At 35.9% G+C, this 26,929-nt stretch overlaps 1 protein-coding gene across 8 annotated transcripts in view; it reads left to right on the top strand.

Annotated features, from left to right (window-relative positions):
- Nucleotides 1-26,929, top strand: part of ORC3 (origin recognition complex subunit 3) — a 66,678-nt gene that overhangs the window by 2,763 nt on the left and 36,986 nt on the right. For 3 of the 8 annotated variants that reach the window (XM_007195934.2, XM_007195933.2, XM_007195932.2), the window contains exons 3-11: nucleotides 4,386-4,483; nucleotides 6,278-6,422; nucleotides 9,014-9,118; nucleotides 10,120-10,271; nucleotides 11,596-11,729; nucleotides 14,083-14,242; nucleotides 15,492-15,605; nucleotides 19,166-19,299; nucleotides 19,783-19,846. In XM_007195934.2, coding sequence (XP_007195996.1) covers nucleotides 4,386-4,483; nucleotides 6,278-6,422; nucleotides 9,014-9,118; nucleotides 10,120-10,271; nucleotides 11,596-11,729; nucleotides 14,083-14,242; nucleotides 15,492-15,605; nucleotides 19,166-19,299; nucleotides 19,783-19,846 — 1,106 coding nt within the window. Of the gene's footprint in view, nucleotides 1-3,489; nucleotides 3,572-4,385; nucleotides 4,484-6,277; nucleotides 6,423-9,013; nucleotides 9,119-10,119; nucleotides 10,272-11,595; nucleotides 11,730-14,082; nucleotides 14,243-15,491; nucleotides 15,606-19,165; nucleotides 19,300-19,782; nucleotides 19,847-26,929 lie in introns of all 8 variants that reach the window. The other 5 variants (XM_057527498.1, XM_007195935.2, XM_057527496.1 and 2 more) reach the window with 5 other exon arrangements.

Genomic DNA, 26,929 nt, shown 5'->3' with positions numbered 1-26,929 from the left:
GTCTTAATATCAGATTTGTTAGTTTTCCTCCCCCAAGTCTTGAACTAACCTCTTACTGAATTAGTAATTCTCCTGTCTAAGCTTGCTTTACTTACCATGTTGTTATAGCAGTTATGTTCCAAGGCATAGGACAAAGAGATAAGGGGCACTCCCCAGGGCTCTAATCTAAAAGGGAATCCAAATGTACCATCAAAAGGCAATTCGAAATTTCCTTCAAAGGCTATGTCACCATTCTTTAAAAGAGATTGTCTTAAAAATCTCAGTGATTTCTTGGGATGAGGTAGGGAGTATTGACTGCAGAAGGGCAGAGGGACCTTTTGTTTTTTTGGCTGCGTTGGATCTTAGTTGAGGTATGCGGGATCTTTGGTGTGCGAGATCTTCGTTGTGGCGCACGGGCTTCTCTCTAGTTGTGGCGTGTGGGTTTTCTCTCTCTAGTTGTGGCGCGTGGGCTCCAGAGTGTGTGGGCTCTGTAGTTTGTGGCACGCGGGCTCTCTCATTGAGGTGTGCAGGCTCAGTAGTTGTGGCGCGCGGGCTTAGTTGCTCCGTGGCATGTGGGAATCTTAGTTCCCTGACCAGGGATTGAACCCGTGTCCCCTGCATTGGAAGGCAGATTCTTTACCACTGGACCACCAGGGAAGTCCCAAGAGGGACTTTTGGAGTAATGGGAATGTTCTCTGGACAGAGGATGGTTATTTGAGTGTATACCTTTGTTAGGACATATCAAACTGTTAAAATGGGCATATTTTATTATTTGTAAGTTATACCGCAATAAAATTAAATTATTTATAAAAAATATTGTGTTCACGTTCTTTACTTATCTCCAGATATCTGTTTAGTGATCAAGTTAAGAAGACTTGACTACTTCAAACAAATCAAGATGTAATTATCAGTCAGAAAATGTTTATTGTACTGGTTCTCAATGGGGCTTGCAGATTAGAATCACTTGGGGAACTTTAAAAAAAAAAACTGATTTTTTTTTTTTTTTGATGTGATTGTAGATTCACATGCAGTTGTAAGAAAGAGTGTAGAGAGTTCCCTTGAACCCTCACCCAGTTATCCCCAGTGGTAATGTATTGCATGACTATAGTACAGTATCACAACCAGCAAACTGACAGTGGGACAATCCATCGACCTTATTCCGATTTCAACTTGGAGAGTTTCTTAAAAACACCAATGCCCAAACCTCAGCCCAGACCAACTGAATCAGTATCTTTGGGAATGGGACCCAAGTGTTGGTATTTTTTAAAAGCTCCTCTCAGCCATGTTGAGTATTTACACTCACTATTCAGCACTGTGAAGATTAATTCGGATGGAATAATTATGATGTGCAATTAAGCATATTCATTCACACTCATTTTTAAATTTTGAATTAAAAAAGAAAAACTGGGGCTTCCCTGGTGGCGCAGTGGTTGAGAATCTGCCTGCTAATGCAGGGGACGCGGGTTCGAGCCCTGGTCTGGGAAGATCCCACATGCCGCGGAGCGGCTGGGCCCGTGAGCCACGGCTGCTGAGCCTGCGCGTCTGGAGCCTGTGCCCCGCAATGGGAGGGGCCGCGATAGTGGGGGGCCCGCGCACCGCGATGAAGAGCGGTCCCTGCACCGCGATGAAGAGTGGCCCCCACTTGCCGTAACTGGAGAAAGCCCTCGCACGAACCGAAGACCCAACACAGCTAAAAATAATAAAAAAGAAATAAATAAATAAAGTAGCTATAAAAAAAAAAAAAAAATTTGCAGTGGAGGAGACTGGCAGATGCCACCTCAAAAAAAAAAAAAAAAAAAAAAAAAAAAGAAAAACTGGACTATACTATTGTTTAACTAAGGAAATGAACAGCTCCAATACATAGAATTGGATTTTTCTAAATCATCTCATGATGTAGACCTTTAAGGTGTTAATCCTTCAGTTTGAGACCAGCTAGGTAAAGTACCTGTGCTCAGGGAGCAAATAATAAAATAATGGTCCATATTGAGGGCAATAGAGGGTAGAAAGTATGACTTAAAATAAGAATGCAGTTTCTCATTAACAGGAGAATAAACAGTGGTGTTGAACTTTACACTCATAGATTTAGTCTCAAAAAAACCTGAAGCTTTCTATATTCCTTGCCCTCCTCACCTCCCCAAATAAAAAGTGACAGTGATGGACTTGGAAATAGTGAACGAAGAAGAGCTACATTATAAATTATTTTGTTTTTAAGTGATTGACTTATCAACATTTCTTTAATGTTGGAGATTGCTAAACTTAACTAGAAATAGTTCATTTTCAGAGAAAAATTCAAGACTTGATCCCCTGTTATCCATGAAGGATACATAGCATGAAATGACATCTGATATCATGAACAATGTCATTATAACTAATAAAAGCACTAACATTTATTGAGTGTTTTTTATGTGCCAGACAATTTTAAGCACTTTATATGTGTTAAACTATGAAGAAAGTAGTATTATTATCTCCATTAAAGTATATCAGGATATTCAGATGTAGAAAGAACTTTCTCAGTGATAGTGCTAGCAAGTGGCAGAGCTGGGATTTGAAACCAAGCTGTCTGATCCCAGAGCCTAAGGTCTAACCACTACCTAATACTGTTTCTCATAATACAAGGCAAGTTTTTGCTTAGAACTTTTTGTATTGAATTTCAGCTATAATTTATTAAGATTTGTGAGTCAATGACAATTAGAAAGAAAGTTCCTTAACATGGAAGAGAATTTCTGTTCCAAACTATCAGTTAACAAAACTTGTTGGGAGGATACTAGCAGCATCTCAGTGAAATCAGGAAAAAATGTGTACTTTCACAATTATTATTTAATACCATGAAAGTTCTAGCTGTTGCAATAAAATACCTAGCAGTAAACAACAAGAAATATGAAGGAAAGTAGAAAACTATAAGGCATGTAAACTATTTGATTAAAAAAAGAGAACTGTAGTGTTTTAGGATGTGAATTTTTTGAAACGTATTTAAAAATGTCATTTCTCCCCAAATCAATCTACAGATTTTATTTTATCCAGTCAAACACCAGGGTAATTAATTTTGAGAAGTGACAAAATTAATTTGGCAGAATGTCTTAAATTTTTTTTTAAATTATTTAATTTATTTATTTATTTATTTAGGGCTGTGTTGGGTCTTCGCTGCTGCGCACGGGCTTTCTCTAGTTGCAGCGAGCGGGGGCTACTCTTTGTTGTGGTGCGCGGGCTTCTCATTGCAGTGGCTCCTCTTGTTGCGGAGCACAGGCTCTAGGCGCGTGGGCTTCAGTAGTTGTGGCTCGCAGGCTCTAGAGCGCAGGCTCAGCTGTGGCGCATGGGCTTAGTTGCTCCGCGGCATGTGGGATCTTCCCGGACCAGGGCTCGAACCTATGTCCCCTGCATTGGCAGGCGGATTCTTAACTGCTGTGCCATCAGGGAAGCCCTTAAATTTTTTTGAAAGAGAAAATGTTTGGTGGAGCTGGGAGGAAGCTCTGGATCTGTTTGATGTTAGAATGCACTTCAAAGCTCTAACAGTTACAGGAGTTCAGGACTGCCATGGGAGTAGAACTGGATTCAGTAGAACAAAAGAAGTTCAAAAACAGTTTCAAGTGCATATGTAAGTATTCAGACAATAAGGGCATCTGACATGGGTGGGAGAAAGGGTGGGTTATTCAATAAGTGCACCTCTTTCAAACTGAAAGTTATAACCCAAGTGTGAGTCATGAAATCAGTTTAGTGGATCTTGATAGTTTTAAAAAACAGAAGAGAAAACATTTGCTGTCACATGATAATGAGAAGTATTGTTTTATGGGGCTTCTGTTTTTGTTTTTCTTAGATGCATGTGTATTGGATTATGATGTAAAATGTGTTCCTTAATACGGATCATAGTTTAAAAAGTTTGAAAACCATTGCAATAAATAGTGTGTTGATAAATGGCTAATCATTTAGAGGAAGCCATTAAAGAATGATATAAAATACAGACTAAATAAAAGGCTGCACTAAACTATTTCAGCTAAACAAAGAATAAGAATAGTAGTAATAAGAATCATTTAATAAAGGAGAGTTAAAAGCAAATATGTGAAGCAAAGTATACAGAGCCTTAGCATAAGAGCAAATAATGAAAATACGTTAATATTAAATGTATATACCTCAAACCAAAACCATTAAATAAAAACTGTTAGAAGTTCAAAAGTAAATGATAGAAATACAATCGAAAAATTAAAAAGATTTTCAAACTTACAGATACCATTAATATATAAGATATATAAATAAAATTAAATATAAAGGATATTGAATGTTACCTATCCCCAAATATATATATTTTTGATACTTGTAAAAAAAAATTCAACCCCATCACTTACTTTGCACAGAGATTTTCTAACTATTATTATGTAAAAAAGAAACTGACTTATTTCCTTCTGTGTTTTTAGAGGACTATTTTAATAAAGGGAAAAATGAGTCTGAGGACAGTAAGCTTCGCTTTGAAACTTACCAGTTGATATGGCAGCAGATGAAATCTGAAACTGAGGTGAATACTTTTTTTTAATAGCTTAACATTTCTTTAATATCATAAATCTAATATTCCTTTCCATTTTCCTTTCTACCAATTTATAAGAGTGTTGATGAAATATATGTAATCTTGGTTAAGCGTAATCTGTATACCCTAAAAAAAAAAACAAACCCTTATGTTTCAAGTATTAAGCATAGCTTCAGGTATTGGAACATATGTTTATAATTATCGCTGCTAATGCACAGGCCCTTTACATGTCCTCACAGCTTTCAAATGGTGGCACTCCTTTAATTATCCATTCAGTTACACAAGTAAGAAATCAAGCTATTTGTAAACCACTTCATTCCCTCATCCTCATATTCAGTTACCATGTTCTTTATATTTCAGCCCTGAAAAGTTTCTCCACTGTAGCAGATTTGTAGATGTAGGGCCAACATTTTGAGGGAACTTGTTTTGTTCGACCAACACAGGATTGTGTTTCCTGTTTTTTAATGCCTTTGGAGTGTTACGCACTTTCCAGTTTGTTTCTGCTTCCCACCACTCTCTACTGCTTTACACCTGGTGGCTTTGCTCCTTCATGTATTCCTTGGAAAGCTTGAAGCAATTTGGGTTTGTGATTTCTAGTTTAGGAAACTTAAATGGTCATAATAGATTGTCATAGTCTCCTCTTAACTGATGTCCCTGCCTCTGATGTCACACCCTTCTGGTCTGTCATTAGTCCCTATGCCACCATTGGCCACATCCCATCAGGCAGATCCAGGCTACAGGGGTTTTCCAGCCCCACTACCAGTACAGCCCCTCCAGTCCCCTCTAATCTGGTCTTCACAGTGCTGCCAGATGAACCCTTCTTAACCTTGATTTAATCATGCCTCTGCTCCAAATCCCTTTAATGGTTCTCCCCACAGTACAAAATCTAAACCCTTTAACATCAAATATATATTTCCTTGGTATAGTCCCTTGAGTATTTGTCCAGCCTCATTCCTGGCCACTTCTCATGTTCTTATTCTTAGCTATATCTGTGGTTCCCCAGGTGTTTTGTGCTTTCTTCCTTGATTGCCTCCTCCACTCCCCATTCCTTCTTAACTTTCTTTCGTCCACCATCACCTCCTGCATCACTTGCTCTAATTCTTTTGCTCAAGTATATCACCTGCTCAGCTTAAGGTGGATGATCCTACTCTTTGTTCCTATATTATCATAGCACTCTGTGCAATGTATTTCAATTTAATTCTAAGTGTTCTAGCTCAATTTTTTCACTTTTTTTAGGGAAGAGACTCTTTCATTTGTAAGGTGGTTAGTAAATGTTTGTTGAATGAATAAATGAGGTTCTTTAAGGAGGGAATTCAAAGCACTGTTCGCTGGAGATTTAAGGAAAAACAATTTTTTTTTTTTTTTTTTAATGGCTGTGTTGGGTCTTAGTTCCTGTGCGAGGGCCTTCTCCAGTTGTGGCAAGCGGGGGCCACTCTTCATCGCGGTGCGTGGGCCTCTCACTATCGCGGCCTCTCTTGTTGCGGAGCACAAGCTCCAGACGCGCAGGCTCAGTAATTGTGGCTCAATGGGCCTAGTTGCTCTGCGGCATGTGGGATCTTCCCAGACCAGGGCTCGAACCTGTGTCCCCTGCATTAGCAGGCAGATTCTCAACCACTACGCCACCAGGGAAGCCCAGGAAAAACAATTTTTAATTTCATCTATCTTATAATTATTTTACATGTGATCTTTGGAATTGAAATCATGACAGTTTTCTTTCCCAAACGTGGAAAGATGTATCAGATTACTGCTAAAAATAATTCATAAAGTTTTGTGGTTTTTTTGTAGCGACTACAAGAGGAATTAAATAAAAACCTGTTTGACAGTCTAATTGAATTTCTGCAGAAGTCTCATTCTGGGTTCCAGAAGAATTCAAGAGACTGGGGCTGTCAAATAAAACTCAGAGAAATTCCAACTGCTGCTCTTGTTCTAGGTACATATGTGTGTGTTTTTTGTAATAGTGGTTTTGTTGTTGAGAATAGTGGGAATCACCTGTTCTGATAAACTTGTTTTGTCTTTTTCATTTACAGAATTAAACCAATTAAAGTTTGCATACTTCCAAAACCAATAGAAGTTCCCTTATACTGACCATACATCTGTAAATTAAAAGAAATTGATCTAGGGTTAGTTAGTACCCTCCTCACTTTTTTGTCAGAAAAATGAAGGGGAAATATAGTTGTGTTACTCTTTCTTCCTTAGTTATTTGAATTCAGTAATAAAGAAACTACCAGTATGTTGATAGATACGATTTTTATACTTTATCATATCTTCAATGAAATTACTCTATGACCTTAATTTTATTTCCCTGTGCTTATTTTTTCAATCTTGGGTTGTTTTGTAATGTTGTATTAATATTAATGGTGTGAAGGGGGTTTGGATGAACTATATATAAATTGCTTTCAGATTGCAGATTGTAAACTTTTTAGGTACTTAAGCATCCATCATTAATATCCCATTTTAATCAACATCTGGATTGCACGATAATGGAAAAAATTTCTTTGGAATATTAGCAAATTTTCTTCATTCCTTCTGAAAGGAAAGTTGGATTTATTTGGATTCCAAACATACTCTTCATTGTATTTCCAATTTTTTGTTTATTCAAGGTTTTTATACTAGTGAGCTCTGAGATAAGAAATTAATTCTGTTGTTTAATACTGCCTGTAATACTGTTCATTACCTAAATCTTACTCCTGATATTCAGGGCAGTACTTCTCAAACCTTAATGATACCTACAGATAACCTCCAGGGGATCTTAGTAAACACAGATTTTCGTTAATAGGTCTAGGGTGGGGCTGGAAACTGCATTTATAACAGGCTTCCAGGTAATGCCCATATTGCCAATCCCAGGATCCCTCTGAGTAACAAGACTCCAGGGAATGATTTTTATAATGCTGTGGACCAGCTTTTCAGTGCAGCCTGCCACTTAATTTCAAACCCCTTCCATTTATGGATGAGAAACTGAGGCCCAGTGATGGCTGGCTTGTACTGTTGGGTGCTTTGTTTCTCTCCCGCCAGGTTACAGCAATTGGAAGTAGAGTGGGGGAAACACAGTCAAGAGGGAGGATTGTTGTGAGATAACTGTTTAAATCCCTTCTCTGCCTGCTGTCATAAGAAGAAAAGAAGCTAATGGAAATCATAAGTTTCAAAGTCAGTGGTCTGAGGAGAACATTTTTCCAGTTGAAGACATTGTTGATTATCTTGTTTTCAATAGACAAATCCATTGTTTTAAGGAACATAGTGTTAAATAGCTAATAAAGTCTGTCAGTGAAAGACAAGAGAAGCCAATGTTTTATTAAACTCCCAAATTTGTTCAGTGATGCAGTATCACATTCCTAGACCATAATGCATGCTAAATACCATTTTGATATCTGTACTCAAAGAATACTTATACAGTTACAGAGTTATACATTTTCTGTTTTCAAAAAGGTATATATGTCCATTTTAAAATAGCCGGCCTACATTTTTATTTGTCTCCTAGAAAAAAAATTTGCTTACTGGTGGTCTGGATGATTCTGAACCTTTTCTTTTCCTTCCAAGCACTTGAAGGTTTTTTTTTTGTTGAATTTTTGAATTTTATTTTATTTTTTTATACAGCAGGTTCTTATTAGTTATCCATTTTATACATATTAGTGTATATATGTCAATCCCAATCTCCCAATTCATCACACCACCACCCCCTCCCCACCACTTTCTCCCCTTGGTGTCCATACGTTTGTTCTCTACATCTGTGTCTCTTATTTCTGTGCTGCAAACCGGTTCATCTGTCCCATTTTTCTAGGTTCCACATATATGCGTTAAAATACGATATTCCAAGCAGTTGAAGTTTTATAGTAGCAAGTCTCAAGCAGTTTCAAGATGTCTGCCGCTGGCACCAAAGCACTTTCTAAGCACTGAAGCACTTTCTAGAAGTCACAGATAGTGACATTAGGGAAGGTATCAGTGAATAGAATTTTTTCCAGAGTAGTGGGGAAATCTCCACTCAACTCTGATACCTGCATGCAGAGCACTAAAACTGGTTTGTGGAAATGAGAACCAGGGATTCAGTAAATACTTAAAGGACTTACAAAGTTTTAATTTGTTTTTAAACTCTTCCCCTAGTATACACTTACCTTTTGTATTTACTACTAAGATCATTAATAGAATTGATATTAATGATTGGATTCTCCTCAGTTGTTAAGTCAGGGTCACAGTAAGTCCCTTGTTTTTGAATGATTATTTTAAAGTGCTCTTTATGAATTTGAAATTGCTTTTAAAATGTTTTCAAGGGTCAACTACACATCCCCAGTAGTTTTTTTAAAGAAAAGTTGTGCTAAATACCTTTTCTGTTAAGTATAGTGCGTGCCTCTATTTGTATCTGTTTTTAATGGAGAGCTCTTCATTTATGCAGTATGTTTTCTTAGTTTCTATTATTAATCATGCTTTTAAAATATTTTATGAATTCACTTGACATGTTAAATAGCTTTTCTTGTTGTTAAATTATTAATGATAAAAATGATGGTGTAATATTGATTTATTATCCCATAGGTGTGAATGTAACAGATCATGATTTAACATTCAGAAGTCTAACAGAAGTCCTTCAGAATAATGTTACTCCATATGTAGTTTCATTGCAAGCTAAAGATTGTCCAGGTGAAGTATAAATGCTATAACAACCTTGATGAGATGTTACATATCTCTTCCGTCCTTCTCTAGCTTTCTTTATCCTTTTTTATTTGCGGGAGGAGCATGGCACTACATTTTTGGCAGGACGAGGTTTAGTGCCTCCGGCGTAATCTTGACTATTGTAGGACTCTCTGCCGCTTTAGTTTATTCTGACCCCACCCCTACCAATCAGCTTCACCTCCAGTAATAGTCCAGGCACTCACAAGATGTGTTCCTGAACCCAGTAAAATTTTAATAAGTTGGAAGGTTTGGGACAGGGAGTTGAGAATTGAGGACTGAGGAGCTCTTATTTAGCCCAACAGAGAAGAGACTACATACATAGGCTCATATATACAGCCTCAAATCATCTTATTATCCCACTTTGAAAGGCCACCGTGGTAAAAAACAGTCCATTGCCAGAGTTAATCTTGGGTATCTGGAGCCATTAAATCATAAAGGATGTGGACAGTAATAGAGTAAAATGTGCTTAGATTTGGGCTGATACAAGGGCTTTAAGTGCTTATATTTATGTTCATATTCATAAACAGTTTGGAATTAAGTAAAAGCCCTTAGGGCATCTTTAAAAATGACTATAAGGAAGAGTTGTAATCAGTAAAATAACTTATGTAAATAGCACTGTTGATCTCTTCTTAGGGGTCTTAAAAACGTTTTGCTGTCCAGTGTAATTTAAATACATATTATTCCTAATATAATTTATAGTTTTCATGTTTGCACATTTGCTTAGGTAACACTTTTATTACAGACAATAAACATAAACTTTGGCCTAGTGTTAGTCTGAATTAATGAAATGAAAATATTAGGGAGAGGATACTAATGAACCTCAATAGTTAATATGTTAAATGTTACGTTAGGTTAAGTGTAGAAAAAAACACATTCTACCCAAATAGTGTAATATATTGATCAAGAAGTTTCAGGTGTTTTAGATGTGTTTTAAGGGGATATGCTTTCTTATGTTTTATGTTCTGCAGATATGAAACATTTTTTGCAAAAGCTGGCCTCACAGTTGATGGACTGCAATGTAGACGTCCAATCCAAAGAGAAAGAAAGTGTTCAGGTCACCCAGAAAAAGATACATTATTCAATGGATTCTCTTTCCACTTGGTATATGAATGTCACACAGGTAAATGTAAACTGACAATTTTTTGCCAGGAAATTGGCATATGATTGAAGAGGTCTGGAATTATAGTAAACATAGTACTGTTTTGTTCTAATAAGGATATGTTTATGCAGCACTAGCTGTTAATTTAATAGAAGCTACTTATTTTTCCTAAGGCTACTAGAATTTAGAAATTTTCTTTTATCAGTATGTAGCCTAATTCCTGGGAGGTGTTTAGGTTCTTAAAAGGCCATTTTATTTGTGGGAGAATGTCATCTAATGACAAAACAGCATCAGGAATTTGTTCTGCTGCAGATTCTATCTCTGTGACAATGTCTTTATCTTTAATATATTATCTCTTAGGTTCAGTATTTACTTTTGTGCAGTAGAACCATGCTTTCAGTACCCACTGTTGACTTAGTTTGATGAGGAATGGTCATACACACACACACACACACACGCACGCACGCACACACACATAATATATATGTAAATCTCCTTTGTTCCATTTTAGAATTCTTGAGGAATAAATGCTCTGTAAGTAAAGTATGTTTAACAAGTAGATACATAAATAGAAGTCTCATTCTACCATGACAGTCTCTGGTGAAACTAAATAACCTAGATGATTCATGGATAACTGCACCATAAAACCACAGCCTTAGTTTATGATGCTGTGTAGCCAGATAGTATGGGAAAAGTTACTGTGGTGACATTTTCTGCAGAACGTATTTGCTGAAGTCATCATAAGTGAAGTTTATTTTGCTTTATATAGGGATTAAACTGGGTCTAATGCTTCCCATAATATCTTAATTTGATCCACAGTTTTAGATTTTTCTAGAAATCAAATAGTGCCTGCAATTTAGGTCAGAAATCTTTAAAAGATTGGGATTGGACCAGATGACATTTAAGATGCTTTTCAACTTGAAATTTCATAATAGTAGAGCAGCATGTAGTGTTATTCATTACAGTTTTTAATTAAAAATACTGGTTCTCACTCTAAAGCAAAGCAAAATATAACATTGTACTAACAGAAAATCAATTTTATAGAAAATACTCTCTTCTCTCCACGCTTTTCCTGTCATTTTCTCAGATAGCAGAAAATATAAATATTTCATATGGGTTATAGATTTTACTGAACTTTTTTCTTGTTGGTTATTATTCCCATGTCAGACACAGAAAGATTTCTGCTAATAACTGTTGGAATGAATTTCTCTTTATTATGTGGGAGAAATAAAAGAGACAATGTTACTGTGAAATATGATGGAAGATATATCAACTTGTGGCATTATAACATTGTTTGGGTAGTAAAGTTTACTTTTAACTTCTTCTTTCCACAATGGCTTAAAAGAAGACCGACCCAAAAATACCAAGAAAAAAGAGGACTCCTTCTAGCCAATGGCAGTCTCCTCCTGTTGTGCTTATCTTAAAGGATATGGAAAGCTTCACCACAAAAGTACTCCAAGACTTTATAATTATCAGCAGGTAGATGGCATATCTTCTGGCTTTTTTCTCAAAATTCTTCTTATTAAGAAAACATACAACTTTAATCAAAAAGCAACCTTTTGCAGAGAAAATGAGTAGCAGTTTAACCCTCATTTTAATACTAGTGGATTGAAACCAGGATGATTTCAAATTCCTTATAAAATTGAATGTTTGAACACCTCCTGTACGATTTTCATTTGCTTTTTGATCCAAAAATGAGAATCAGAAGTTAACCAGTTTTTAATTAGAATGATAAGGCAGTATAAAGTGTAGTTTCTCTCACCAAAGTTGTCTGTTTCTTACTTGCCCACTAGATGGATAAACTACTCCAGGTTGAGATATTTTTGTCATGTCTTATTTTCTGATACCTGTCCACCCTTAGAAGCTCTGAGTTACATATGGCTCTACTGAGCAAGAATGTTTTTTTAAATAACATTATTTTATATGGTATTTCTTTTTATTTATTTATTTATTTATTTATTTTTGGCTGCGTTGGGTCTTTGTTGCTGCGCACGGGCTTTCTCTAGTTGCGGTGAGCAGGGGCTGCTCTTCATTGTGGTGCGCGGGCGTCTCATTGTGGTGGCTTCTCTTGTTGCGGAGCACGGGCTCTAGGTGCATGGGCTTCAGTAGTTGTGGCACGCGGGCTCAGTAGTTGTGGCTCACAGGCTCTAGAGCGCAGGCTCAGTAGTTGTGGCTCACGGGTTCAGTTGCTCCGTGGCATGTGGGATCTTCCTGGACCAGGGATCGAACCCGTGTCCTCTGCGTTGGCAGGCGGATTCTTAACCACTGCGCCACCAGGGAAGTCCTATATGGTATTTCTAATGAGAAACTACTTTTATGATCTTATTGGTCTTCAAGGCAATCCTGTGAGACTTGGAATTGAAGTAAATAACCCTACTTTTTATAAATTTTATTTATTTTTGGCTGTGTTGGGTCTCCGTTGCAGTGCACGGGCTTCTCATTGCGGTGGCTTCTGTTGTTGCGGAGCACGGGCTCTAGACGCACAGGCTTCAGTAGTTGCGGCACGCGGGCTCAGTAGTTGTGGCTCATGGGCTCTAGAGCACAGACTCGGTAGTTGTGGCTCATGGACTTAGTTGCTCCGCGGCATGTGGGATCTTCCCAGACCAGGGATCGAACCCGTTTTCCCCTGCGTTGGCAGGCGGATTCTCAACCAGTGTGCCACCAGGGAAGCCCTAAATAACCCTATTAAAAAACCCCGTGACATGCTTTTCCCATGGTACATTTTTTACAATATAAATTAATTTGGTTTCTTCTGTATGTTAACTTGCTTAATAGTTACGGCTACATTTGCCTAAAGCTGTATTGTGTGATAATCTACTAATAATAATTCCTACTTTGATAGTCTTTTTTTCCCCCATTTGAAACTGAGATTTCCAGATCCTAAGACTTTTCTTAATGCTAACACTGAACTGATTAACATGCTGAAAAAATGCACAATACAGAATAGTGACAGAAAAGCTGTGCTTTTTTGGAACTCAGACTTGTGACTACTTTTACCATCAAAAGTAAGAAAGAAGAACTTAAACAGTAAGATAGTTCAAATACTTCAGTACTATGAAAGTAGAACTGCATACAGCTAGAATACTGAAAAGCAATAGCTAATAGGAGGGAACAAGCAAAATTATCAGCTACGATACAGAGGGCTCTGACCTACAATAGCCCTCAGGGATATTGATGTTTTACTCTGTAGAAGTCATTTATGTTCATATTGGTAATGCTAAGAATAAATCATGTTCAGTAAGTTTGACTTAAGACTGTGGGGAAAGAATGTAATATTTTTTTAATGATGTCCATTAAAAATATCTTACCTATTTGTAAGAAAAGTTTTCTAAAGCTTAGCTCTTATGGTGGGGTGACATACTGTCTGTTAGAAATGTCCATAAATAGAATAAGTTACCTTGAAAATTAGTGAACTTCATGTTACTGAACTCTTAAAGCATAGTCTAGATGTCTAACTGTGAGGAAGACTGTAGGTAGGGCTCAAACTTTGGGCGAGAGGATGAATAGCATCTAACGCCTCTTCTAACACTTGATTTTGTATAACCTTAGAGGGAAGCACTTGATCTCTCTGGACCACTATGTTCTTATTGCTAAAATGAGAGGATCTATTAATAGATTGATTTCAGAGCTAGAATGTCTGGGAAATAACTATTTCTGTGTTACTGTAACAGGAAAATGAGTGATCTAAAAATTTTTATTATTTAGTATGATCTTCCTTAGCAATGTCTTATAAAGTAGGCCTTAAAATAAAGGTGGTCTTATTTTAAACTATGGTGTATTGAAATATATTTGCTAAAGACATTCCATTTTTGCATCTTCCTTTGAAAACTAGTCAGCATCTACATGAATTTCCACTAATACTCATTTTTGGAATCGCCACGTCTCCTATTGTCATCCATCGGTTGCTTCCTCATGCAGTATCATCTCTATTGTGTATAGAACTATTCCAGTCTTTGTCTTGCAAGGAGCACCTGACTACAGTACTTGATAAGGTAAAAAGAAAAAATTTTACCAGTGAAATAGGATGAAAAGAAAACTGCCATGGACAGTTTATAAATATAAATGTTAGTGATAAATTTCTCAGTATGATATTGTATATATTCCTTCACATATTTTACTATTTTTATTTAATGATTTTCTCATGTATAGTATTGCCTCTTCACTTAAAATACAAGCTTTATGAAAAGAATGATCATATCTTTCTATATCTACCTACCTATTTATCTATCAACCAGTCATTACTCAATAGAAACTTACAGGTTTTTAAAATAAATTTTTACAGAATTTAATGACTTCCTAGTAACAATAACAATGTTTTCACACTTACATTTTATATTAAATGATTTGAAGTTTTTCATGGACTCTTTCCTGTCATGCTGCTCGTGACAAAAAGTAAATACCAACGCCTTCCCAGACCTTATTACCTCTATGTTTCTACGTAAGTGGAAATACTGTTCTTTAGTATTGACCTTTCGTGAACTGTTGCTAAACTCACCTCCTTGAAGATGTCCTTTGTGCTGCTGTGTAAGGTAAACTAACGACTACCTTCCACTTATTTAGTAACCACTTCTGCATTTTTTTCCCTTAAAGGTGGTAGCCACTGACTTTAGGGAAATTTTTTCCAGCTACAGTACTTAAAGTTGCTAGGTTGTTTCCAAATTCCGTTGGCCTTCTATCACTCTGTTTCTGTTTGAAAAGCCTAGTATGACTTTTTGTTTTCAGATGTAAAATCTTCAGTGTAGGCCATTGAAAATTAGCTGAATAATGCAAATTCAGCTATTTAATATTTTTTAAATAGACACCTGTTAATTTGGGGTTTCTTATTCAACAATACATAATGTGTTGTTACTCTTCATTAATGTGCATCAATATGGATGAAAAAGAAATCTAATAACAAGAATTGCCAAAGCCTACGGCTTCTTCAGTGGCTTCTGTTGGGAGAAAAGCGTTTGTATAGATGATATTTTTTAATAGAATTTTTTAAAATTAGGAATTGAATGAAGGATGATGGACATCTGTGATTCTGAAGATATAGTATGAATAGCTTCTTTTGTTGTTGTTACTGTTGTATAAGTTTATTTAAAATTTTGGTTGATATCTGACCTAAAAAAATTTAGCTACTAGTATAGCTTTCATAGGTACTGTGCTTTGGTATCATTCGTTGCCTCATTATTTATGCTTGATGTTTATGAAGAGGGAAGACTAACCAGGAATATGTCCTGCCTCCCTTTTCTCTTTCAGCTACTTCTTACAGCTCAATTTCCGTTTAAACTAAGTGAAAAAGTGTTGCAGGTTCTGACCAACATCTTTTTGTATCATGATTTCTCAATCCAAAACTTTATAAAAGGACTTCAGGTAAGAAGACACTAATGGGTTTGAAAATTCGCAAGCTGATTCTAAATAATTTGCATGTTATTTCAGATTGACTTTTTAGTGTGATAATTGGGCATTTTAAATTGCAAAATCTGAATAAGTAAGTTCAAGTTATATTATTCTAGATTCTATGATTCCTTTGTTACCTTGCAGCAAAATGTACAGAATACGTTAATTAGAATATCAAAAATGGAAAAAGACCTCTCCATTCCAGTGATTCTTAACCATTTGGGGGTGAGGAGGAAGGGACCTTTATTTTTGAGAATCTGATGAATGCTAATGGACTTTCTACCTAGGAAATGCTATATATAAGGGGTCAGCAAACTTCTTCTGTAAAGGGCTAGATATTAAATATTTTTGGCTTTGCATGCTACATGTGGTCTCTGTTGAATGTCTTGTTATTTTTTTAAAATAACCCTTTATAAAGGTATAAAAATAATTTGTAGTTCCTGGGCCATACAAAAATAGGCTATGGGCTCTAGTTTGCTGTGCCCTGCACATATGTGTGTGTGTTCATTTATATTTATTCCTATATATTGTGAATAGATTTTCACTAAAGTTTCATAAATTTCAAGAAGAAAATTCATGAACTTAGCTTCATAACACCTAATCTAAAAAAGGACTCCATTCTCCAGTTGTTTCAAAGTTGATAGTATTTCCTTCTTTCGGCAACAACCTAAAATACCTTAGCAGAGTATAGTCGTGAACACATGCCGGTTGTCAGGTTCATGAAAACCTATGTATTAGTAACCTTCAGTACAAAAGTGCAATATGATAATACCTCATGTTTGTGTAGTGCCTTGAAGATTGAAGATTATAAATTATTTCTCATACGTGTTCTTCCTCTACATTAAAAGCTATAGTATTTTATTACATAAGAGTATTAGCTCTTATGGCTAATATGTGTCGTTTTTTTCAACTTAGACTTTTTAAAAAGAGTATTTTAAAGCAAGAAAATATTATTTACCTTAGCAATATGTGAAATTAAATGAAATTGAGATGTAACTTTCTAATTTATTTCTCATTCATTTCATTTTACTCATTTTATTTGCTCATGAGTGTTTATCACGGGTCTACTGTAAGTCAAGTACTAAGCTGAGCCCTGGAGATACAGAGGACAAAGAAATCTCTGTCTTCAAATTGCTTATTTAGTGAAGCAGGCAGAAGAGTAGAATGGCAGTTACAGTTCTGAGTAGTCAGTGCTGTTAAAGAAACATGCCCGGGGTTCCATAGGAGAACAGAAGTGTATCCTAAGGAACAGGAGCTAGCTGGGTCAAAATTGGAAAGGCCACAGTAGAGGGAGAGAGCTCTGTTAGAGGGCTACTGCAGTTACCTAGATAAGATACAACAAGGGCGAAACAGGTAGTGATAGTGGGACTAGGGAGAAGGAAACAGATTTGAAGATGAGATAGAATCTTGGTACTCGGTGGTTGATAGGGTATGTAAGAGAGGAGCGTCTTACAGACACACAGGTTCTAGCTGGCAAATAGTTTGGAGGTTGGTACCCTTTATTAAGTGTACATGTTAAAATAAAGAGCCAGTTTGTCAGAAAAGGATGAGTTTCTTTTTATGTATGGTAAATTTAGGGCATGTGGGATATAAAGATTTGGTACCCAGGAGAAAGATCTGGACTAGAAATATTTAGGATTTATCATTACAAGGTGGTGGTTGAAGCTGTGTAATGAGGATGAAGTCACCTAGAGGAGGGAGGAAAGGACCAAGAGTAGAGCCCTAAGGCAAGCTGACTGTATGAGTGAGCAATAGAAAAGGAGACTAAAAACAATAAGGAAAACCAACTGAAGGGAGAGATCACTGAAGTTAAGGGAAAAGAAAATATAAACTGTAGGCTCAAATACCATTGAGAAAGTCAGTGAAGAAAAGCATATTAACCAGATTACTTAATCTTTCTGTTTCTCAGTTTTCTCATCTGTAAAGTGAAGGGATCTGATTAGATGATTTTATAGGTTCCTGATAATTTTTTTATGCTAGGCATTTTACTAAGTATTAACATTGCTTCATTAATATGTATTATTCTCAGTGTTGCACTTGGAGAAACAGAGGCTTAGGTTAAGTAGCTTGGCCAAGGTCACACAGCTAATAAGTGGCAGAGTCTTTAGACCCCATTTGTCTAGTTTTCCTAATCATCAGTGGGAAATATGTGTAAGTTTTTACTTCTGTAGAAGGTGCAGTAGGGCATATAATCATTCGGTATATGTTTCAGTCCTTCCCTTATTAGGTGGATGTGTTAACCAACTTGTTAATTGACCCAAATATTGGGAACACACTTGGACCAAATAGTTAGGTGTTACTGGGTTCTTGTCCTATCTATAGCTCTACTGTAACTCATGTGACTTAGTCCCATTCCTCCTCCCCAGCAAGTCTGTTACCGTGTTTGGTTTTTACTTTTCTCATGTTTAAAAGGTAGTGTTAACATTGGAATAAATATTATCACATTAATATAATTGGAAATATATAAGTAAGAAATAAGATCATGTTGATATGTGCAAAAATACTTTAGCACTTGGCATGAACAGTTGCTTACTATTTTGTACTTGTTTCTAAGTTAGGCTGGCCCTTTGCCTTAAAGCCTTATTTTGGAGGATGGAATATTTTGGACTATTTTGGAGGATTTCCTCTTGCCTTGGATATCTGGTCTTCAGCTCTACAGGTTCAGAAATTCATTATCAGTTTACCCAGGAAGGATCAAGCTCAAATACCTTAAGACTGATATATAAGCTAACATGTTAATTTATTAATTTGTGATGCGGAATGCTATTTTCCAGGGACCAGGATGTGTTTTGTCCACTATCTAGGGAACTGTCTCTTTGGTACAAGGTATCTGGAAAAACCAAACTGGTCATGAGAAGCTTGCCTAGATTCAGAGCTTTTAACATGTGGATAGTCTTGTAAAATATATCTTATAAGTTATGGTAGGATCTGGAAAATCAATCACCCTTGTACAGCAGAGACCACAGCATTCTAGACTGGAATACATGTATCTACCAGATACTGTACCATCTTTTCCTCCATGAAATAAAACTGAATTTAAAAAGATACATTTTCTTTGGACGTCCCTCTTTTTTCATATTGTTTTTTATGAGTAGGCAAAACTTCTGCTATTGTAGCATTTTTATTTATTTAGCAGACCAGTTTTTACACTGATTCTAGATTGGTATTTTCTTATGAGTATTTGAGCATCTGTTAGGCTATTAGGTCACACCGCAGTCACATCCCCACCACATTTACTGTTATTGTAAGTGAGTTGCTCCTGCAGATAGCTAAGTTATTTATATTAGTTTCTTTTAGTTTCTACTTCAGACATGACAATTTTCTGACCTTGTTGACAAAATTGGAGTCTTAAAATATTCAAAGTATATAGCCATTTGTGCATTATTTGCATTGCTATTGTGACATTATTAAATATATTAGTGCCATAAATATTTTTGCTGTTTAAAAAAAAAACCTTAAAATTGAGCAAACATAGGGCAAAAGAGTTACTGTCAAAATACAGCAAATATATTTAATTTTAACATTTCTTTCAGCTTTCTCTATTAGAACATTTCTATTCCCAGCCCCTCAGTGTTCTGTGCTGTAATCTCCCAGAAGCCAAGAGAAGAATAAATTTTTTATCAGATAATCAATGTGAAAACATCCGACGTCTTCCATCGTTTAGGAGGTAAAAAGAGAAGTACATATTTAACACATCTTATAAAAGAGTTTGGGGCAAAATAAGGGATCTCAGACCCAGTTATTTTTGAAGTGGGTAGAGGGAAAAATAACTTCTTTGTTTAGAGCAAAATAAAACACTTTTGTTTTTAATTGAGACATTTCTTTGTTGGATTTGAACACTTGGCATAAAGAAAAATATTTTTACAAGGGGACATAATTTGCAGGTTCTCCAGAGTTACTTTTTATAAATAACATTTCCTATTTCTGGAGATTATGGCTTTTGTTTATTATTAGACCCCTAGACTGTGAAATGCACCTGATTTAAGGAGTTAAAAATTACCGTAAACCATGACTGTCATCTTGAACTTATGTTTGAGAAGAAATAAAAGAATGTGGCCACCAATCTACGTAGTTCTTTTTTTCCATATACTATTCAAATATTTAGAATTCTAATTTTCTCTTTTTGTGTATGGGATGGTAAAAATTTTAGGTACGTGGAAAAGCAAGCTTCAGAAAAGCAAGTTGCACTGTTGACCAATGAGAGATTTTTGAAGGTAGGAATATGGATATATTTGTTTCAGTGTTATTCTCTTTTTTTTCTTCATGGAAAAGAACACGCTCATAAAATTTATTGAGTTAATTTTATTTAAAAAAATTTGTACATCCTAATATGCTTTGCACAATGAAGTATTGGATCTTGATAATTGTATAGGAATGTGACTGTTAAAGGTGACACAAAACTTCAGTTCTAAAAGGAAGACTTTTTTTTTTTAATCAAGTAATAAAACTGGAACATGAGGTTTCTCCTGTGGTCTGTTTTGAAAACACTTGCAGATCTCAGCTTTCTTTCCATATAGCAGTTTTGGAATCTGTAGGCGGTCTCATTTTAGTGTTCTTGTAAAGGCTGTCATAAATAAAAACACATAGAAGCCATGCAGCCTAGAGACCCACTGCTAAGTGGGTATTGATTTGATTTGAAAAAAATGTCATTACATATTGATAATATAGTGCCAGGAAAGAAGTAATGAGCTTAGAAAATGATGAGTTAGCCATACAACATAGGGAATATCAAAAGAGGGAGTTGTTTTTTTTCTTTCTAAAATAAATAGTACTTGGACATGATACATGATTCAAAAGGCAAAGTTAATATACAGTGAAAAGACTCCGTTCCACCTTTATTCTCCAACTACCCACTTACCCTCCCTGGATTCAGCCAGTGTTACTAGTTTCTTATGTATTATTCTAGAGGTATTCTCCACATATACAAGTAATTATATATATTTTGGGGATTTACTCCTCTGTCTTACAGAAGGTAAGTATATATACTATTCTGTACCTTGTTTTGTTTTGCACTTAATCTTGGAAATCATTTTATATCAGTACTAAAGAGTGGCATTGTATTATTATTTTTTTAGATTACCTTTTTTTGTTGTGGTATAGTTGATATACAATATTGTATAAGTTTCAGGTGTACACCATACAGTGATTCACAATTTTTAAAGGCTATACTCCGTTTATAGTTATTATAAAATATTGGCCGTATTCCCTGTGTTGTACAATATATCCTTGTAGCTTATTTATTTTATACATAGTAGTTTGTACCTCTTAATCCCCTACCCCTGTCCTGCCCCTACCCCCTACCCTTACCCTACTGGTAACCGTATCTGTGAGTCTGTTTCTTTTTTGTTATATTCACAAGTTTGTTTTATTTTTTAGATTCTACATGTAAGTGTAAGATTCTATTTTTTAGATTCTACATGTAAGTGATATCATACATACATCATATCATCTCTAGTATTTGTCTTTGTCAGACATATTTCACTCAGCATAATACCCTCCAAGTCGATCCATGTTGTTGCAAATGGTAAAATTTCATTCTTTCTTATGGCTGAGTAGTATTCCCACTGTATATATATTCACCACATCTTCTTTATCCAGTCATCTGTTGATGGACACTTAGGTGCCAATATATTGGCAATTGTAAGTAATGCTGCTATGAACATTGGGTGCATGTATCTTTTCAAATTAGTGTTTTTGGGTTTTTCCGATATATATCCATGAGTGGAATTGCTAGGTCTTATGGTAGTTCTATTTTTAGTTTTTTGAGAACCCTCCATACTGCTTTCCACAGTGGCTGAACCAATTTACATTCCCACCAACAGTGTACGAGAGGGTTAGCTTTTCTCCACATCCTTGCCAACATTTGTTATTTGTGTTCTCTTTGATGATAGACATTCTGATAGGTGTGAGGTGATATCTCATCGTGGTTTTGATTTTCATTTTCTGGATGATTAGCAATGTTGAGCGTCTTTGCATGTACCTGTTGGCTACCTGCATTTCCTCTTTGGAAAAATGTCTATTCAGTTCTGCCCATTTTTTAAGTTGTTTGTTTTTTGAAGTTGAGTTATGTGAGCTGTTTATATATGCTGGATATTAATCCCTTATCAATAATATAATTTGCAAATATTTACTCCCATTCAGTAAGTTGTCTTTTTATTTTGTTGATGGTTTCCTTTGCTGTGCAAAAGATTTTAAGTTTAATTAGGTCCCATTTGTTTATTTTTGCTTTTGTTTCCTTTGCCTTAGGAGACAGATCCAAACAAATATTGCTGCAAATTGTCAGTGTTCTGCCTACGTTTTCTTCTAGGAGTTTTATGAGTTTCAGTCTTACATTTAGGTCTTTAATCCATTTTGAGTTTATTTTTGTATGTGGTGTTATAGAATGTTCTAATTTTATTCTTTTACATGTAGTTGTAAGAGTGGCATCATATTTTATTGAATGAATTTACCTTCATTTATTTAACAGGTCCCTTACAATTAGAATGCATAATGTCACACTTATTTTTATACTCTTTATAACTTTTTAAGGAAAAAGTTATTAGAAAATTGTAATAAAATTAAGATGAGATTGAAGTTAAGCCCTAGTGCTCTGTGGGTTTTACTGATGCAAACTATTTTCAAATTTTGAATAAAAGAGTATTAGTTCCTAGTGGGCATGTGTTCTATATAGGTAAATACTAATTTACCTCCTTTTCTTTCTTTTTAATAAATTTATTTATTTTTGGCTGCGTTGGGTCTTCATTGCTGCACGCAACGAATTATGACATACATAATTACAGTGGAGAATAGGTTTTTTTAAACATTATTTCTGAGGCAGATGCCACACTGAGCCATAATATATAATCACTTCTAGATTGGGTTTAATAATCATTTTAATAATCTCTGTAATCTTTTCAGAGCAGTATAGGAAGTCTTCAAACCCTAATATAGGTTATTTCAGTAGAGAAGAAACTTAAGAACCAGTGGGAAAGGATGTGTGAATGTTTATTGAGTTTTTCAAGATTAGGTAGATTAGCTCTGTGCTGAGTCAGCTAGTTGCCAAGTGCATTTCCTGCTAGAACTTTCTGTCAAGAGTATTTTCAGAAGCCAGGAATAGATTTTTTTAAAAAATTATTTTATTTATTTATTTTTGGCTGTGTTGGGTCTTCATTGCTGCGCAGGCTTTCTCTAGTTGCGGTGAGCGGGGGCTACTCTTCGTTGGGTGCACGGGCTTCTCATTGCGGTGGCTTCTCTTGTCACAGAGCACGGGCTCTAGGCGCGCGGGCCTCAGTAGTTGTGGCACGCAGGCTTCAGTAGTTATGGCGCGTGGGCTGTAGAGCTCAGGCTCAGTAGTTGTGGCGCACGGGCTTAGTTGCTCCGTGTCATGTGGGATCTTCTTGGAACAGGGCTCGAACCCGTGTCCCCTGCATTGGCAGGCAGATTCTTAACCACTGTGCCACCAGTGAAGTCCTAAGGAGTAGATTTTTAAAGAGTACCTTTAACCATTGAGATAACAAAGGGAGAGAATGTCTAGGCTGGTCTGTTACAGAAATAGCCTGACATTTAGCTTTGCTTTTCAGTAACTTTTTGTGTATTTTCTAAGCATTAATTTATACTGTGCTTGTATTTGTTGCACTTATCAGCCCTGTTTGTTATTATCCTTGCTGTATTCATTTTGGGATCGCATATTTAATCATTTAGAGGCATATTTTCTTGAGACTTACATAGTAAGAAATATGAAGGAGCACAAAGATTTGTACCCTTAACCTGAAAAGTCGTCTGCAGGCTACCTGGTAAATTCAAAAGACAGGAGATATCTCTGAAAAAAATTAATCAGTATGTCTGTTGATTTTTCTGGTTTAGAGCAAAAGTATCTCTGACTATTTTATTCTTTTTTTTTTTTTTTTTAATTTTATTTATTTATTTATTTTTGGCTGTGTTGGGTCTTCGTTTCTGTGCGAGGGCTTTCTCTAGTTGCGGCAAGCGGGGGCCACTCTTCATCGTGGTGCGCGGGCCTCTCACTATCGCGGCCTCTCTTGTTGCAGAGCACAGGCTCCAGACGCGCAGGCTCAGTAGTTGTGGCTCACGGACCTAGTTGCTCTGCGGCATGTGGGATCTTCCCAGACCAGGGCTCGAACCCGTGTCCCCTGCATTGGCAGGCAGATTCTCAACCACTGCGCCACCAGGGAAGCCCTATTTTATTCTTATAATGCTTTTCTTTTTCTCTTTTTATAGTTTTGTTTTAAAATACATGATAATTTTATGTGTATTTTTCTACAATAAAAAAAATTTTTTTTAAAACTCCATATGATAATCAGTAATATGGTACTGCATGACACAGGGGAAGATCCTGATCTTGACCTCAGAAATCTTGTGTTTGAACTCTAGCTGCTCATCAGCGATGTGTACTTAAGGAAATCACTTACCCTATTTAAGCCTCAATTTCCTTAGCTCTGAAATTGGATGATAATTTCTTAGTATGATTTTCTCATAGGATTAGTGATAATCAAAGTCTGTTCAGCACGTGAGAGTGAGTTAAAAACAAATAGAACAATAAAACTTATAAATGTAAATCATATTGTTACTATTTATTTTTCACTGATAAAAATTAAGATCAATATAAATATACTGTTTTATATATTCTATAACATACATACTATATATAATACTCTGTTATACAGTCATATAGATTATATAGTTATATAGACTTACCTACTGTTAGAATTGATCATTTTGTGCCCATTTTCTACGTTCAGATTTCTAAGACATAGACCTCATAGTGTTATTGAGAGAAATCTATACTCTTTATATCAAGATTGTTTCTGCTCTAAAAGTCTGGTTTGCTTTCTACTCTGATAAACTAAATGAGTGATTCTCAGACCTTAGCATACATCAGAATCACTTGGAGGACTTGTTAAAACAGAGATATCTGGGCTCCATCCCCAGAGTTTCTGATTTTGTAGTCCTGTGCTGGGCCCCAGGAATTTGCACTTCTAGCAAGGTCCCAGATAATGCTGATGTTGCTGGTCTGGAGACCATTCTTTAAGAACCACTGAATTAGACTGACTCCCTAGAAGGAAACATTATTTATTGTTTCCCTTACCCTGTTTTCTTAAGTGTAGAAGTAAGCTACTAAATTCCAACCTAAACAAATGATTCATCTCAGTTATCTTCTGACTGGAATCAAGATGTAAAAAAAAAAACCAAAAAAGACAAAAAAAACTTCAACTCCCTTAAAATTATGGACCCTTAGTTTCATAGATACTGCTTTAAAACTGTGTACCAGCTTTGTATTTCGTAAACTTAAGGAATGAATTTTTTTAATGTACTTGTAAGTTGAAAGATTTAGCTAACCCAATCATGTACATTTGTAGAAGATTCACTAAGAAGTTCAAACTAAGGTGGGACCTTAGAATCTTTACTCTTTCATCATACAGTTGATGAAATAGTAAAGATTCTGTGCATTTTCTTATTGCTGAGAAGTCTGTCCTTGAGCAGTTGTACAGTGCAGCTGGGTACAATGGCCAGAATGTGTACTCTGATAATCAACAATCAAGTTCTTCTAAGTTTAAGCAGAATAAGCTTGCTCAAGCTCCCATTAATTCAAACTTCTGATAACTCAGTAGCTTTCAAAGCCTGTAATAGAAGTTTAACCAAATAATCTTTAAAGTTCCTTTTGGCTCTAGAATGCTAAGATTGTATTTACTTGTTCATTAAACAGATTAATAATATTTTTTTTCTGACTGCTTAAATCATTTAGATTCCTCATTAACATTTCATTTTAGTGCGTAAATTTAATTGAAATTAAATTTGGTAAAATATTATGGTAAACAGCTGTAGGTTTTAAGTGAAATAGGAATAGTGACTAGATATATTTTTACCATGTTTTTGCCCCATAGTATTGCTTTAGTAATCAAGCTTTCTTTTTTTTTAACTTAAATCTTTAATTTATGAAACTGTATTTCATGAGAAATTGAGCTGTCAAAAGTGCCTTAAACAGGACTTTCAAATTCACCTTAATTACAGAGATACAATTTTTACTCTTGGCTTGTGCCTGAAATTTTGTTTCAAGTCAGGTATTAAGGAGAGCTTTGAAGAAGATTTTGGCATCGTATCACATTTGCGTAACTATTATCATTATCCTATAATTAAAAAAACCCTAGTTCTTGAAATACTGGAAAGATTTTTTTTTTTGGCTGTGCCAGGTCTTATTTGCAGCATGCGGGATCTTTTAGTTGTGGCATGTGGGATCTAGTTCCCGACCAGGGGTGAACCTGGGCCCCCTGCATTGGGAGCGTGGAGTCTTAACCACTGGGCCACCAGGGAAGTCCCTGGAAAGATTTTTAATAGTGAAAAATTCTCTTCCTTTCCATGAGCAAATGTTTTGGGTGGGGGGGAGAATATTAACAGCTTTTCCCAATTAGTGGTTTTTATGCATTGTCCGAATACCATATCTAAGATTAGGCCCATTTTAATCTTGTGCTCTCTACACCAACCACATTCTATATTACTAGTAGTAATTTGCTATTCATGTTGGTCCTATCTTGCCAAGAAATTACATTATCCTCAGTATATTTAATGAGTGACTAATTCCAAGTACTTCATCTAAGAAAATCAATTTATGTATTTTTATTCAAATCTTACTTAAAACTATGTGGCATGTTCTCAGCCCTTAAAGGGTTAAACTTCATGGTATGTAGAAAACTTAGATTCAGTCTCTTGCAGGTGACAGTTGAAGTTTTATTATTCTGACTTTTAATGTTCCATGCCACTGTGCCTATGTGCCCAACTAGATTTTAACTCCATTGAGAATGGGAAGTAAGAGAACGTCTTAGAGTTGTAATATATTACTATTACGAAGATAATCTGATTCAGCATGCTGATTTTACAAGTGAGGAACTGCAGCCAAGAGAAAGGAAGTGAAATATCTGAAATCACAGAGCAAGTTAGTGGTAGGGCAAGGACTTCTGGTCACCATTTAGTATGCTTATCATGAGCTTGTTGCAGACCTGCCTTTCACCTTTGCCCATGCCTCTTCTTTCTGTTTCTTTTGGCAGAACCAAAGGGCAGAAGGAAGGGGGAAATCTATTAGAAAGAATAATAAAAGGAAAAGAGAAAGAAAAAAAACCACTGCAAACAAACTACCAAACGTGATCAAACAAGCTAGGCCTTATTAGCCTGGTAGTGTGTGAGGAACTGACACTTTAAATCCAAACCCTTCATCACGTGCTTCTGATGTAAATGCCGGGGTAGGAGTATGGAGGACAAAAGCCTGAGACAGATGAGAGGACTGGCACTCACGCCACTCAAGAGCTGGG

Source organism: Balaenoptera acutorostrata, chromosome 14 (assembly GCF_949987535.1).
Source record: "Balaenoptera acutorostrata chromosome 14, mBalAcu1.1, whole genome shotgun sequence".
Lineage (NCBI taxonomy): Eukaryota > Metazoa > Chordata > Mammalia > Artiodactyla > Balaenopteridae > Balaenoptera > Balaenoptera acutorostrata.
Note: the sequence above shows the minus strand (reverse complement) of the source record. Positions and strands in the feature narration are given on the sequence as shown.